The 15,529-nt window shown below is 41.0% G+C and overlaps 1 protein-coding gene and 1 non-coding gene across 10 annotated transcripts; one reads left to right on the forward strand and one right to left on the reverse strand.

Moving 5' to 3' along the window:
- Positions 1-3,528: 3,528 nt before the first annotated feature.
- Positions 3,529-3,601, reverse strand: TRNAR-CCG (transfer RNA arginine (anticodon CCG)). Its single transcript has one exon. It is a non-coding gene; the product is annotated as a tRNA-Arg (tRNA).
- An 86-nt stretch (positions 3,602-3,687) lies between these two features.
- Positions 3,688-13,792, forward strand: LOC127336155 (pentatricopeptide repeat-containing protein At3g14580, mitochondrial). Of its 9 annotated transcripts, none has more exons than XM_051362935.2 (5): positions 3,688-5,253; positions 5,343-5,460; positions 6,980-7,152; positions 12,065-12,172; positions 12,579-13,792. In XM_051362935.2, the coding sequence occupies exon 1, from the start codon at positions 3,883-3,885 to the stop codon at positions 4,972-4,974; it is 1,092 nt and encodes a 363-aa protein (XP_051218895.1). In that variant the 5' UTR covers positions 3,688-3,882; the 3' UTR covers positions 4,975-5,253; positions 5,343-5,460; positions 6,980-7,152; positions 12,065-12,172; positions 12,579-13,792. The 9 variants fall into 9 exon arrangements, with proteins under 9 accessions (XP_051218895.1, XP_051218893.1, XP_051218898.1 ...); XM_051362933.2 differs by having other exon boundaries at positions 6,980-7,060; positions 12,065-13,321; positions 13,394-13,792; XM_051362938.2 differs by having other exon boundaries at positions 6,980-7,060; positions 12,065-13,290; positions 13,394-13,792.
- Positions 13,793-15,529: the final 1,737 nt, after the last annotated feature.

The raw sequence follows: 15,529 nt of genomic DNA on the forward strand, positions 1-15,529 counted from the left end.
GTGCCAGAACAACAACTGTTTGTGTTGCGAAAGAACAATTCATTAATATTTTTTGAATTGCCCATTGACTTGTTTTGCATTCCATTTGATCTACATTACTTGTATCCAACCACCTAGTGGTGTCGATCTATTCCGGTTATTGGCTCTTCAGTTAATAGAGTCTTCAATTAAGCTCTCAGATTCTTGTGAGAGGCTGCTATACATAAATTATGACATCGTTAATTCATTATTAACAAGACAATCACTTAATTCTTATTCAGACATATACTTTATGTATTGGTGTTGGTGTATAAACAACGATGGGTAAGGGCATCTCTTCACACGTAGTCATGACAGAATATGAGTAGAGGGCGTGCCATCATAATGTACTGGTGTTGATGTATAAACAACGAATGGGTAAGGGCATATTTTCAGAAGTAGTCATGACTCATGACACTAACAAGCATTGACCCAACCATGTTTTTTGAATAGGTTTGGTCACCTCGTAGGAGTGCATGCCCATGGAGGCTATTTATAGGCTAGGGCGGGCCTAGCGAGCGAGAGTGCCACCTCTGCCATCGCATAAGGTCCATAATATTTAGGGGCCCCATATTTTGTGAAAACCAACCTCCAGGTAACGGCCCATTAGTCTGAACACCGCACAACAGTTCAACCCATTAGTCCCGCCACCTCCTTAAGCCAGATAAGAAAAGACCTACATGAATTCAAATCGTTATTAAAATTTGCGTTTAGGAAGTTTCGATCCCAAATACTACAACACAAAGGAAAGGCACGCCGGGCTAACCAAATATCCAAGATTTGCATGTGTTACATTAGTACATTAATTGGTTATTATTGCCCACATACAATTATAATTCTATTTTTTCGGAAAATAGGGTCCAACTTAAAATTTAGCACAGAGCCCCATATTTTGCCGTCCCGACCCTGGGCTAGGGGTCTTTGACAAATGAAAAGGCTACCGTTAAGAGAGTAGTTGAGAGTGGTAGTGGAGTTAATGTTTGTTTCAGCTAGCGTTCCATGGTGGACTACGAAATATATGTGGTACATGGTCCATGGTGGACTATCCCACATATCCCTTCACCAAATGGTTTTTCTCTTCAGGCTTCTTGCCAACTTTTTAAAAAAATCTTTTCCCCTTCTTTTACTTGTTGATTTACTTTCCTAGATTTTTTTGACTTGCCTTTACACTCTTTCAATTTCCCACTTGGTTGCCATGTATGATTAAATGTGACACTAGGTAAATTGTTTATCCCCACAACAAAAGTTCCCTTGAGCTATAGTCACAAATGTCATGTTGGTGGTTGTCGCCTTGTCAGACACAGTGTTGATTCTTGATGACTTTGTTTCTTTGATCGTCCTTGATGATGTGTTCCCCTTGCAATTTTGGGAATTATATGGTCTTCTCTGCGGAAAAAAAAATCAGGCCAAATAGAAGGCATATTAGATTTTTTTTGAGAAATCTAGGGTCCTCTCTGCAAAAATCCAAGATCTTGGGGGGTGGGGATTTGCAACTTTTGAGAGTTTTGGGGTCTTCATTAATAAAATAAGATCGATTGGAGGCATGATTCCAATAAATATTGGAGAAGTTGAGGTCCTACATGGAGAAATACAGGCCAATTTGTGGTCTATTTTCAATTTTGAAGAAGTATGGCTGACTTCTTTGCAAAACTAATAGGCCAATTTGGGGGATATTTGTGAATCTCCAAAATTAAGATGTATTTTCATAGAAATGACTATCTCCAAAAAAACAAACCTTTCCAAACCATATACAGCTAACAGGCTGATTTCATCTAGCTCGGTTAACATAGCCGAAAAAAGAAAACCGGCACTCGCCTTAACGAGCATTTCTCCCATTTTTCCATTGGTATGAGGCTCATGATTTGCTAAATGGCTCCGGTGTTTATAAAGACAAAGGGCATATCAAGGCAACAGTAAATTTTAGTTCTCCCCTACTCTGATGGTCGATCATCAAGTTGTGGTATGCTACTAGTTGGGACAATGGTGATGGTCTCCTAGTCACCGCCATCTGATGATCGTGACATTCATAGATATGTAATGGTATGTAGTGCTTGTTTTTCATACTATGGTGATCCAATGCCACCGTTTAGTGAATTAATTGCTATTTAGATCTACTAAGGTTCATGTGTTCAACTAGGCATCACTTTAGGAATAATTGGACCAGTGCCCACTGTTTGATTGCTTCCTACTGTTAATATAGATGATATAATTTTAATTGGTCATGTTGATACATATTAATGATGATAGAACCAATTAATTCATGTTCACATCTTATTATAGAGTTAATCTGACTTGATTCCTTGGTTCTAGATGATTAGTTGATCACCTCGGTTAATTATAGATATCTAAATAATCATGCATGCACTCAATTCGGTGAGCAATGGTTATGTTTGTGTAAACTCATGTTTTTCTAGATCATCACCAGCGAATATGTTATGTTTTAATCTAGTTATGCAAGTGTAAGTGTGTGAAGACTCTACATGGGTTGATTGTAATTTCATGATACATATATACATGACATAGGATAGTTCCTACATATGTTTGTTTGCTGGAATTTATTTCTCGTGCTTATATCTACCATGATTCATGTATAGCCACTTACTTTGCTAGTTGCCGCGAAAGAGTGATCCACTAGGCAAAAGAAAGTTTTGCATGCAATTTTGGGATGAGCATTCCAAAATATTGGCCTGCATATGCCATGTTTTCTTGTAGTGATATGGAAGGTCAAGCAAAATTGAGACTGAGGGAGTAGATAGAAGGCAAAATAAGGAACTCCCCACAAACGGAAGTAGAAGATCAAAATGAAGAATGTAAAGCAAAGGCAAAAAGAAAGCCTCAAAAATCTAGTGATACCAATCTCTAAATAGTACCATAATACGTACCATCCTTTAAAAGTAGTGCAAAATATCAAGAAAAATTCAAACAAAAATCACATGGAGTGCCATGCAAAATTTGAAGCCACATTTTTTGTTACTTGTTTGTTATCATCATCAAATAGAATAGCCGGCAAAATGTGGATCGAAAATGCAAGCAAAGGCAAAAAAGAAAGCCTTGAAAATCTACTAATACCAACCTCTAAATAATACCATAACACCAACCTTTAAAAGTAGTGCAAAATATGAAGAAATAATTAAGCAAAAATCACATACATAAGCGGGTGTTGTTGTGTGGACTGCCATGCAAAATTTGAAGCCACATTTTTTTTAATTTATCGTTTGTTATCTGCCATAACACCAACCTTTAAAAGTAGTGCAAAATATCAAGAAAATATTAAGCAAAAATCACATACATAAGCGGGTGTGGTTGTGTGGACTGCCATGCAAAATTTGAAGCCACATTTTTTCTTTAATTTCTCGTTTGTTATCTGCCATAACACCAACCTTTAAAAGTAGTGCAAAATATGAAGAAAAATTCAAGCGAAAATCACATAGGCATTTGTTATCACCGTAAAATAGAATAGCCGGCACCTTTCAGAAAAATAGAATAACCGGCAAAATGAGAATGAAAAAACGACCACGCTGGGACTCGAACCCAGAATCTCCCGCTCCGGAGGCGAGCGCCTTATCCATTAGGCCACGCGGTCATGTTGTGACAGCACCCATCCTTAAACATACAGATCATTTGGTAATCCATGCCTTTTGGGCCTTCCTAACGAAAGCCCAAAGGCCACCATAAGTCTTCTCCGGGGGACATCGCCCGACTCCGCCGCCGGAAACCCCAGCGGCGCCTCCGCCTCCCCTCCCCACTCCTTCCCCGGTCGCCGCCGGCCACCGGTCCTCCCACCAGCACAGTCCCCCTGCCCAATATTCCCCCGTTCATCTACTCTCCCAAATCCCACCTGCTTCCCACCCTCATTCCAGCAGCATGTCGAGAGCTCTAGCGCGCCGCGCGGCTCCCCCATTCCTGCGGCTGCGCTCCACGGTGTTCGACGACGGGCACTGGATGGGCCGCCTGGACCACAAGGACTGGCTCGCCCCGAACGAGGTCCTCAAGATCTTCGCGAGCATCCGGGACGCCGGTCTCATAACCAGCGTCTTCAAGAAAGCGTGCGCCCGGAGGGACTACAAGCCCAGCGAGGCCCTCTACAGCCTGATGATCGACCGGCTCGCCGGCGCCAGGAGGTTCGGCGACGTGGAGGAGCTGCTGGCCAGGGCCAGGGTCGAGAAGTTCAGGTTCTCCGATGAGTTCTTCTACAGGCTCATCAAGATGTACGGCAACGTGGCCAACCATCCCGAGAAAGCCATGGAGACCCTCTACGCGATGCCCGGGTACAACTGCTGGCCTTCGACGAAGACGTTCAACTACGTTCTCCACATGCTCGTGTGCAAGCGGCAGTACGAGGTTGTCCACGAGGTGTACGCTAGCGCGCCGAGGTTGGGCGTGGCGCTGGACACCTGCTGCTTCAACATCCTTGTCAAAGGTTTGTGCCAGTTCGGCAAGTTCAACGAGGCCATCTCGCTGTTGGATGAGATGCCGAAGCAGGAGTGCCTGCCTAATGCGAAGACTTACTCGACGCTGATGCATTTCCTCTGCCAGAAAGGTCGGGTGGACGAGGCATTTGAGCTGTTTGAGAGAATGCGTAAGGAGGAAATTGAGGCAGATACAGTTGTTTACAATATATTGATCTCTGGTCTGTGCAAACAGGGAAGGGTGAACGTTGCGTTTGATCAGTTTAAGTTGATGTCGTCTGAAGGCTGCCATCCTAATTCAGGGACTTACCAGGTTCTTCTTGATGGCCTCGTGGCCTCAAGAATGTTCGTGGAGGCGAAAGGCCTAGTTGGCATGATGAGTGCAGAAGGTCTGAGGCCTAGCTTCTCGTCGTACAAGCTGCTAATTGATGGCCTTTGTACTGTTAACTGCTTAGATGACGCACATCATGTCTTGAAGCAAATGGTGGACCATGGTTTTGTTCCTCGGATGGGTACTTGGAGAAAACTTCTTACATCTGTATGCTAAACTGTATTTTCAGGCCAGTGATTTTGTGGACCTGACAATACAGCTGAACAGGGTGCTTGTTTTGTTACTGGAACCAGTCGACCAACCAGCCTGTCTTTTCTTAGTAGACATACATATTGATCTTATTTTATGGGAAGTTTGGAACATCAGGGTTGACAATGTCCAAGATCTGTTTACTAATGCCTCATATACTGATGCACATTGCTAACTTGTTGGCTTTGCTTCTAATATCAACATCAGTCCAGGCTCCACATTCTCAATCTTAAATGTGAAATGTCGGTAAGCTCATGACATTAGGTTTAATATATAACCAGCTTTTGTCTATTTGACATGTGAAGTATCTGAAGACAATGCTGGTGCATTTGCAGAAGACCTTCACTTCAGTCTGCTGATATTTCTCTCTGGACCTTACTGCTATTGAAAGCCAGCCAAACTCCCCCTATAAAAAAACCCAGGCAAACAGTATGAAGGATGCATGCGCGTGAGGTAGTTTTTCATTCCCTTCATGTTGCTTTGGATGCAGTTATTACATTATGCTTTATGCTCTGTGGGTCAGACTGCCCCCTAATTTTTCAGTTTCAGATTCTTCAAAATCACATATTTTGTCCATTAATCAACTTCAATTAGAGCAATGGCTCTCAACGAAACTATGCTGCATCAGGACATCAATATCTCTTGTTTTGACTAAATAGAAGAAGATGACCTCAAATTTTGTCAAAGCCCTAGACTGTATGGCTAAAAAGCACTAGGACTGGCTTCTAGACTGTAGTAGTGTTTCTTCCACGCCATAGTTAGTGCTAGCTACCACACCATGAAATAATATCCATGTTGGTGGTGACTTGGTTTCCAGTTTGACCTCAAATACATTTATCCCTGTCTTTGTTTTACCTTACATCGATCAAGAACATGTTATTCCAGTTAATGCGGTGATTCACTGAATTGTGTTTTAGTTCCACTTGCTTGTTGCCACTTGTGCATAGTAAATGAAATTGATATTCCTATATCTTGGTAACTAGTATACTGGAACTAAGAAGATTTGCATGGCATTTGTGGACTATCTTCACTTCAGCCTACTGATATTTCTCTCTGGACCTTGCTGCTATTGAAAGCCAGCCTACTCCCTCTAAAAAAACCCAGGCAAACAGTATGAAAGATGCATGCCGTGAGGTTGTTTTTCACTCCATGTTGCTTTGGATGCAGTTATTACATTATGCTCAGTGAGACAGACTGTCCCCTAATATTTTTCAGCTTCAAAATCACTTTTTTTGTCCGTTAATCAACTTCAAATAGAGCAATGGCTGTCAACAAAACTATGCTGCATCAGGACATCAATATCTCTTTGTTTGACTAAGTAGAAGATGACCCCAAATTTTATCTAAACCATATACTGTATTGGCTAAGAAGCACTAGGCCGTAGTAGTGTTTCTTCCACACCATAGTTAGCGCTAGCTACCACATCATGAAATAATATCCATGTTGGTGGTGACTTGGTTTCCAGTTTGATACATTTATTGCTGCATTCCTAGTCTTAGAACTGTTATGTGGTATGACCGACTTGTGATGTGATGCAATTAGGACTCTAATGACATTCTCAGTCCAACTATGTTTGTACACCTGATTTTGCTGTCAGCATTCGACGTTGTTGATGTTGTCTTCTTGTTTCTCCCACGTCTATTATGTCATTAACTCCATGCTGTGATTATAGTTTTGGAACTCAGATCACGGGCATGTGGGGTCGAAGCCTGTGAGAAGAAGCCACGGCTGGATTATCTAGATCTCTAGCCTTTTCAATTTCCCTTTAGCTACTAAGTGTACTAGTACGATACATGTCTTTTCTTGACCATACAACTATCAAGAACATGTTATCCCGTTTCATGGGGTGATTCACTCAATTGTGTTTTAGTTCCTCCTGCTTGTTGCCACCTGCACATAGTAAATGAGCTTGACATTTCTATTTATCTTGGTAACTAGTATACTGAAATTAATAAACTTGCAATCGCTTCAGGTATCAATGATTGATTTTACTGAAGATAATTAATGGGGAGGCTGTTATAGAAGTGGTGCATCCATCTATTGCTTGGATGAGGTAGAGTCATCGAACTTCCAAACTATATGATCCTTGAATCCTTCACACACGACAGTTCACAGTTTACCAAAAACAACTTTGTAAAGAAAAAGGTAAAAATGTCCACTGTAGTTAATATTTGTGTTTTCTTGTTTTAACATATGCCTAATGCAGAGTCCCCTTATAACTCCCCAATCTTAGGAACTTCACCTAGCATTAAATTTTGTAGAGCTAGACATGTAACACTAAATTGCAAACTGCTAGACATGTAACTTATATCCCTTGGTAACTCACCAAAGAAATCTTCTGTAACTTGTATAAAGTTGACATGATGGATGTTACACAAGGCTTTTGCAAGCAATTTTGTTGAACTTCCTTTCTTTCATGGAACCCTCTTTATCCTGATAGATTGTTATGCTATGGGGTTTACAGAAGTTTGCTCTTGACCTCTTGACCAAAAACAGTTCGTGCAGTAGATTTTCTTGGTAGATCTTCTCTTTTCTGCACAAAAAGTAGACCGCGCTTTTGATGTATTATTGTAACATCCCAAAATCCATGAATTTTTGAATTCATGTATTGCATCATGTATTCATGCATATTTTAAAAAAATCATTCTTGACAATTAAAATCTTTCAAATACCTATTAGACATTAGCCTATAAAAATTATTTTGAGTATTTACATTGGACAGGGAAATATTTCCAGGTTGTGCTAAATTAATATTTAGGATTTTACAAAGTTGTACTAATTCATTTCAGTTAAATCGAAGTTGTAAAACAAATTATAGAAAAGAAATAAGGAGAAGTAAAGAAACAAAAAAAAGAATACGACCGACCAGACGAGCCACGCACACGCCCGCAAGCGAGCAGGCCAAACGGCCAAGCAATGCAGCAGCAGCACTACGTGCACGTGCACGTTGCCTTTCCCTCATGGATTTCGAGTCCAACGACTAGTCGACGACTAGTCTATGAGTCCCATTTGCAAGGTCGACTCGGCCAGTCGACTCGACTCATTTGATGAGTCTATCGAGTCGATCGACTAGTCTTGACTAGTCTCGACTAGTCCAGGTTTGTGAGTCGGTCGACTTAAAAAATGACCCAACATGTCATATTTTTTCCCATTCTTTCCTCTCCTTCCCATTTTGTAACTACTGAATCAATAGAGAATATGCATTCTGGCCAAATCTTGATGATAGATTGAAGTTGCAATGTAATCTGTGTGGAAAAAAGTTGGTTATGTGCCTTATAGGATGAAGAAGCATCTTGCTGGGGGATTTATAGTGGTCAATATGTGCACCAAAACAACCCCTAAACAACCCCTGCAATTCAAAAAAAGATGCATAAATTGCCCAGGTTTTCCCCAACTCCCCTGTCCCCAGCCTTATATTATATCCTACATTATACATATTAGTAATTTAGTATTAAACATGAGTCTTGTGGAGTCGAGACTAGTCTTGACTAGTCTCTGAGTCGCTACCCCAGAACGACTCGTTGACTCAAAATACATGCTTCCCCTTTTCCTTTGTCCTTTCTTTTTTTTTGCTGACGGCTGGGCCCCATGCTATCGTCTTCTATCTCCAGATGAAACCATTACACATACGAGTTTGAGGCTGCTCCCAAATTGCCACAAAAATCGGTCGATTTTGTTGCTCTTTTGCCACGAAAATCCGCCTATATATACCCCAATATCTCCTCTATATTTTGCCCCCCAAAACCCTAATTTGTGCGCCGCTAGGCTGCGTGAATTTCTCGCCGGAATTCGTGCCGCCGCCGCCATTGGAGCTCAGAACCGGAGGTTCCCGTCGTCCCAAGCCCCTCTCTTTCACTCCATGTTGTTCCCCTTGCTCCACTCATTAGCCTTGATCCGTTTTTACTCGATGTAGCGCATCGGAGCCAACACACAATGTCGCCGGAGTTTTGCGGAGATCGAGAACTCCATCCACTTGTAGCTGTTGCTCCGGGACGAGAGAGCCGACGCATAGGTGACCATCCGACTCTACAGGAAGAGGCTCACGTGGTAGTCTACTGTACAGTCGCTGAGATCATCGGAGAGGCCAGGAACACGACGTCTAAGCAACCGCGACCATCTCCTTCATCAACGTCGACGAGATCTCTGCCACTGTAAGCCACCAATGAATAGATTATATAGGATTTTAGCAGATCTATCATAGACCGCTAGATCAAAATCTAAGGGCCTAAGCTAGTCGAAACAACTGAACTTGGTTCGACCATAGTCTCATCGATCTAGCGCAAATTGTGCTAGCTACTTCACGTGTACAATTTTAAAATTCCATATGTCAAGATCTAGAACTCTGTTTTAGATGATTTCTTCGACATTAAGTTCGTAATTAAATTACCTACAACTTTCGTGTAGAAAGGTATTTGATCCGAGCAACTTTTTTTGACGAACTTTCGGACGAAATTATTAAAAGACCGTGAAATGTTTAATCTTGTAAAAATCATAATTATAGTTTCGTAACTCAGAAAATTGCATATGATATATCGTTGGAATCAGAAAATTGAGAAGAACATAGTGCTATATTGTAGTTTTAGGAAACTTACAGATTTTTCAAATTTAAACTAGTGTTTATAGTATTTTTTGATATATTTTAACTTTGGCAAATGATTTTAAATTGTTTCCAACGCCAAATGAAAGATAATGTAATTGTCTCTACCGTAGTATGCCTATTTGGGATTTTCAAAATTATTTTATACATAAGTTGCTGTTTGCATTAAATATCCTATTTGTAGACTCTATTAAATAAATAAATTGTTTTTAAAATATTTTATGAACCATCCAGAGCATGCATGCACAATTTTATTGTGTAATTTATTTGTTTGTATTGTTTGATGATTTCTTTTAAATTGTTTGCTTGCGATAGATTATCCAGAGTGCGTCAAGTGTGACTGTTTTGACTGCGCAAACAATAACGAAGGCAAGTGTCACACAACGTTCTGTCATATTATTTTCTATGCACTTTGTAGTTATTTATTACAGTAGCTATTCATGTGTAGGATTGTTTTAAATATATATATTGCTATGTTATGAGCACCTATTAGAACTGCCACAAGTTCAACACTTGATTCTTATAGCATAGAATATAATAGGACAAAACGGTGTGTGACACTTGCCTTTGTTATTGTTTGCGCAATCGAAACAGTCACAGTTGGCGCACTCCGGGCAATCTATCAAGCAAACAATTTAAAATAAATCACCGAGCAATACAAACAAATAAATTACACAATAAAATTGTGCATGCATGTTCTGGAAACAATTTTGGTTCATAAAATATTTTAAAAACAATTTATTTATTCAATAGTCTCCAAATAGGATATTTAATGCAAACAGTATAAAATAATTTTGAAAATCTCAAACAGACATGTTACGTTAGAGACAATTTCATTATCTTTCATTTGGCGTTGGAAACAATTTAAAATCATTTGCCAAAGTTAAAATATATCAAAAATACTATAAACAATAGTTTAAATTTGAAAAATCTGTAAGTTTTCTAAAAATAGAATATAACAGTACTACTGTGTTCTTCTTAATTTTCTGATTCCAATGGTATATCATATGCAATTTTCCGAGTTACGAAACTATAGTTATGATTTTTACAAGATTAAATATTTCACGGTCCTTTAATAATTTCATCCGAAAGTTCATCAGAAAAAGTTGCTCGGATGAAATAACTTTCTACACGAAAGTTACGAACTTAATGTCAGAGAAATCATCTAAAGCGGAGTTCCAGATCTTGAGATATGGAATTTTAAACTTTCTACATGTGTGAAGTAGCTAGCACAATTTCCACTCGATCGATAAGACTATAGTCGAACCAAGTTCAGTTGTTTCAGATTTTGATCTAGCGGTCTATGATAGATCTATTGAAATCCTATCTAATCTATTCATTGGTGGCTTACAGTGTCGACGTTGATGAAGGGGATGGTCGCGGTTGCTCAGGCGTCGTGTTCCTAGCCTCTTCGATGATCTGTAGATTAGACTACCACGTGAGCCTCTTCCTGTAGAGTTAGATGGTCACCTATGCGTCAGCTTTCTCGTCCCGGAGCAGCAACTACAAGTGGATGGAGTTCTCAATCTCCGACAAAACTTCGGCGACGTTGTGTGTTGGCTCCGATGCGCTACATTAGGTAAAAATGGGTCAGGGCTGATGGGTGGAGCAAGGGGAACAACATGGAGGAGGGGCTCGGGGCGACGGAAGCCTCCGGTTCTTAGCTCCAATGGCGGCGGCGGCACGAATTCCGGCGAGAAATTCGCGCAGCCGGGCGGCTCACAAATTAGGGTTTTGGGGGTATAAAATATAGAGGAGATATTGGGGTATATATAGGTGGATTTTCGTGGTAAAAGAGCAATAAAATCAACTGATTTTTGTGGCGATCTGGGAGCAGCCTCAAACTCGTATGCGTACTGGTTTCGTCCGGAGATAGAAGACGATAGCGTGGGGGCCGTCAGCAGAAAAAAAGGACAAAGGAAAAGGGGAATGCAACGTGCACGTAGTGCTGCTGCTGCGTTGCTGGCTCGTCCGGTCGGTTGTATTTTTTTTTTGTTTTTTTCTTCTCATTCTTATTTTTTTCTATAATTTGTTTTACAACTTCGATTTAACTAAAACGAATTAGTACAACTTTGTAAAATCCTAAATATTAATTTAGCACAACTTGGGAATATTTCCCTGTCCAATGTACATACTTAAAAGAATTTTTATAGGCTATTATCTAATAGCTATTTGAAAGATTTTAATTGTCAAGATTTTTTTTTTTAAATATGCATGAATACATGATGCAATACATGAATTAAAAAATTCATGGATTTTGGGATGTTACAATTATCCAATGGAACCAAATACCTTGTCCCTGAGAAACCAACTTCGTATTCATGGAAAACTTAAGTTTGGTTCCTTTCATTTTGTGCTTGAATGTGTTGTTACGACGGGAATAATTCCTCTTTATTACTGTAGCAATATTCTTTGTCAAATGTGTTGGGCTTACTATCCTTCTGGCATATTTTCCGACAGCAAAGGAACTGGATGGGATTATCATCTGAAGCCTAACCTACGAAGAGCTGTACCACCTCATATCTGGAGAAAATAGTTACCCTGGTATTCAAATCATGTCCATGGCAGGTACATCTATCAAGTTCTATCTTGATTTACTTTTTTTTTGTATCTGAACCCGTTTTGTTTCCCACTTGTGTATCTTGATGTCTCCGGAATTTGGATAGACAAGGATATTTCCTAAATCAAGAATGAGGTCCTATAATCTGCTGGTACAGATTGGTGCTTTAAGACCTTAGCTGCTTAGCATAACCAGCTTATTTTGGCTTGCACTGAATGTCCCATTTGGCCTTGTGTTAAATTAGATGGTTCTTTGTAGCAATGTAGTTTTTTTGTTCTGAAAATATTCCTCATTACCATCTGTGAAGAAACTTTTCAGTGTAAGATTAGCTATTTACACAGCAACTAACATACTGTTTTTTTTTCAATCCTTTCTTGCTGTATCAAGGTTTTACTAATTTCATATCTTCCACAGGAGGCTAACAGTAACAATGATGGGAAAGCAGCACGTCCATACCTAGACCGTGTAAACTGTGATTTGTCGACTGCCCTGTAACTGCCCTGTATTACAGAAATCTTCAGTAAAACTGCATCGAGGGGAACTCGTGGCAGAATACACGCTCGCGGTGCGGGCTGCGAAATCATGACCTACTTAAAGCAAAAAAAATTATGAGGTATAATCTTGCGTTGCTGGCATTGTGGAAGGCAGTGCCTGATGTGTCACGTCTCATGGATCCAAGAGGCTGTCGATGCACATTTCCTGTGCCCATTTCCGTTTGCCCGTTTCAAGCTGGGTTCTGGCTGGAGACACATCCGTGACGTCCGCACCCGACGCGTGCCTTGAGCCAGCTGTTATGCCTACCTGAAACCTGAGCGTACACCGGACAGGGCGAGAGCTGTGTCCATGTTCAGTGACCTGGTGTACTTGAGGTTGCGGTCCCATGAGGCAGCGGCCACTGGCAGCGAAAAACATAACTCAGCAATCTGCATGCTGCTGTCGAGCGATGAGCCGATGATGCATGAACCGATGGTGATGTAGCAGAATTATAAGTGCTTGTGCTGTAGTTCTACTTCGGAAGATGGACTTCTGCTGCTCAGCTGCTGGGAAGGTATGGTTCTGTCTGCTGCCACTTCGTTTTTATGAAGGAAAATCGAGATTGAATGCTGCAGCTGAATCACGACAGCATGTACTTTCTAGCATCAATTTTTCATCCTGCAGTACGTTTCTGGTTCAATAATCTCTTCACCAATCAGTATGCTGCTGGCAAGTGACGATGATATGTTTATCAGGTGTCGTGCAGCCAGAATCAGGCATGTGCTCGAGCTGTACTCATGGAGTGCACTGGGGCGCTGGGAAGTTGAGGTTCTGTCTGCTTCCGCTTCGTCCTAGCCATCACATCCGGCGTGGCAGCGTCCTGCATTCTGGAACGCGATTTCGCACCTAATTCCGGCGCGCTCGTCACTGCATCCTTGTAGACACGCACCACTGTCCACTGGCGGAGCAGGATCATTCCAGCTCGATCGTACTGTTGAGTTTTTTTTTTTTCCGAAGAAGATACACCGATGTATTAATAATCATCATTAGTTGTATAAGGAACATCAAAGGTAAATAGGTCGATGGATCACCTAGTGACGATTGCAAACAGTAGAGCGAGTCAAAGATGCGCCGTGGTTCTTTGCCTTCCCTCACCAGAGTTGGACAAAGCTTGCAATAATAGTGTGTGTTGTAATAGATAGATGGAAAGTTATTGTGCTAAAGCCAAAAAAACCAACGCAATTGAACATCAACCACTGTTCTTGGCTTCCTTCACTTGAGTTGGACAAAGCTTGCAATAATAGAGTTTGTTGTAATAGATAGATGGAAAGTTGTTGTGCCAAGACCAAAAAATCAACCCAATTGAACAGCAACCACTGCTAAAGATGAGAACCGTATATCAGAGTTTAAACTGCAACCACAACAACAAAGATGAAAAACTACATGATCTAGAAGATCCACACCCTCCACCGATGCTAGACGCACTACGGAAGCAACACCGCTTCACCATTCCGACCAAAACAAAAAAAAAAACCTCTTACAAACGAGAGGCCAAGATCTGTCAGGCCTAAGATGCCATCGGAGACGACTGTCAGGCGGAGGGGACATGATCCCTAGCTGCCCGCCTCCATTTGCATCTGCCTTGTACCAATTGTACGGTTGAGTTTGACCAGACCTCTCTACTCAATTGATTGCCTCCCAAACGCATGAAAATCTGAAGCTAAACAAACACGAGCAGGTTTATGCAAAGGAAAATGTTAGGCACGCACGTTGCCATCTGCTCGCAAGTGTGCACGGTCCGGAGAAGAATTTCCCAGAAACCAAACGGCGGAGGTGGACATCCATCGATAGGTAGGAATTGTTAGGCGCGATCGCAAGCCTGTCACGCTCACGGGCAGAAGCCTTGTGTTGACCACCTGTCTGTCCACAACACACCACAGGCCAATCTCAACCCACCAATCACTTGTGCCTGGATTAATGAAATATAAATGATTGCCTACTACTCTTACTTGTTCCAATCAACCAGATTTGTCGTGTCTGGTTATTTTTGTTTACTTATTTATTTATTTATTTATTTATTTATACTACTCCCTTTGATTCATAATACTCGTCACTGAAAGCTATTTTTAGTGTCTTTCAAGCTGATTTATATAGAAAAAAATAGTACTGTCGGCGTTCATTTCTTTTCGATGTAGGCTGTCGGGGTTCTGAGGTTGCAGGACTGTCTGCTAGCACGCATGATCGCTGCCTCGGTCCGTGTGGCGTGGAAAGAAAACGAGCATCCCAACGCAGGACGGCTGGAGCAACATGTGAGCGAGAATCCAGAGCTTAATTTGACCCCCACGAATCTTTTGGCTTTCTCGCTGCTAAGCTACAGTTAAAGTGCACTGTTATGTTGTGGCATACTGAAGTTATGCTGAGGCCTACCGAAGGTGAAGCATACTCCGACGAGAACTAGCTCTTACTCTAGTTGCCACTTTAGGATTCTTACAACCAAGTTGTATTTATGTGTAGTGATTTTGGTACATGGAAATGCATGCAGTATATGGTAATAGAGAGAAAGCCAAAAGATCTCAGTCCAGAGAGAGAGTAGCTTTTGAGTTTTAGAGACGCCTAATTAGGGATACAAGTGGGATACCTCTAGTTTGTTTGAACATTTCTAGTTTAAACTTTCACTCAAATTTTGAACTAGAATTTCTCAAATGAACTAGAAGTGGGATAGAAGCGGGATCCGATTTTGTCACCCTAAGGCTGTTGTAGTTTACACACAACAAAATGCAATACACTTTCCGTCCACGATTAGACTCGGTGGCTATACATACATTGCACCCCTTGCATTACCCATCATTCTCCATTAGCCTAAGCTCTAACAGGTGAACTGACTTGTGTGT

This window comes from Lolium perenne, chromosome 2 (assembly GCF_019359855.2).
Source record: "Lolium perenne isolate Kyuss_39 chromosome 2, Kyuss_2.0, whole genome shotgun sequence".
Taxonomy (NCBI): Eukaryota; Viridiplantae; Streptophyta; class Magnoliopsida; order Poales; family Poaceae; genus Lolium; species Lolium perenne.

Coding starts and splice junctions, on each gene's coding strand:
- LOC127336155 (XM_051362932.2), top strand. CDS start 3,883: ATGTCGAGAGCTCTAGCGCGCCGCGCGGCTCCCCCATTCCTGCGGCTG.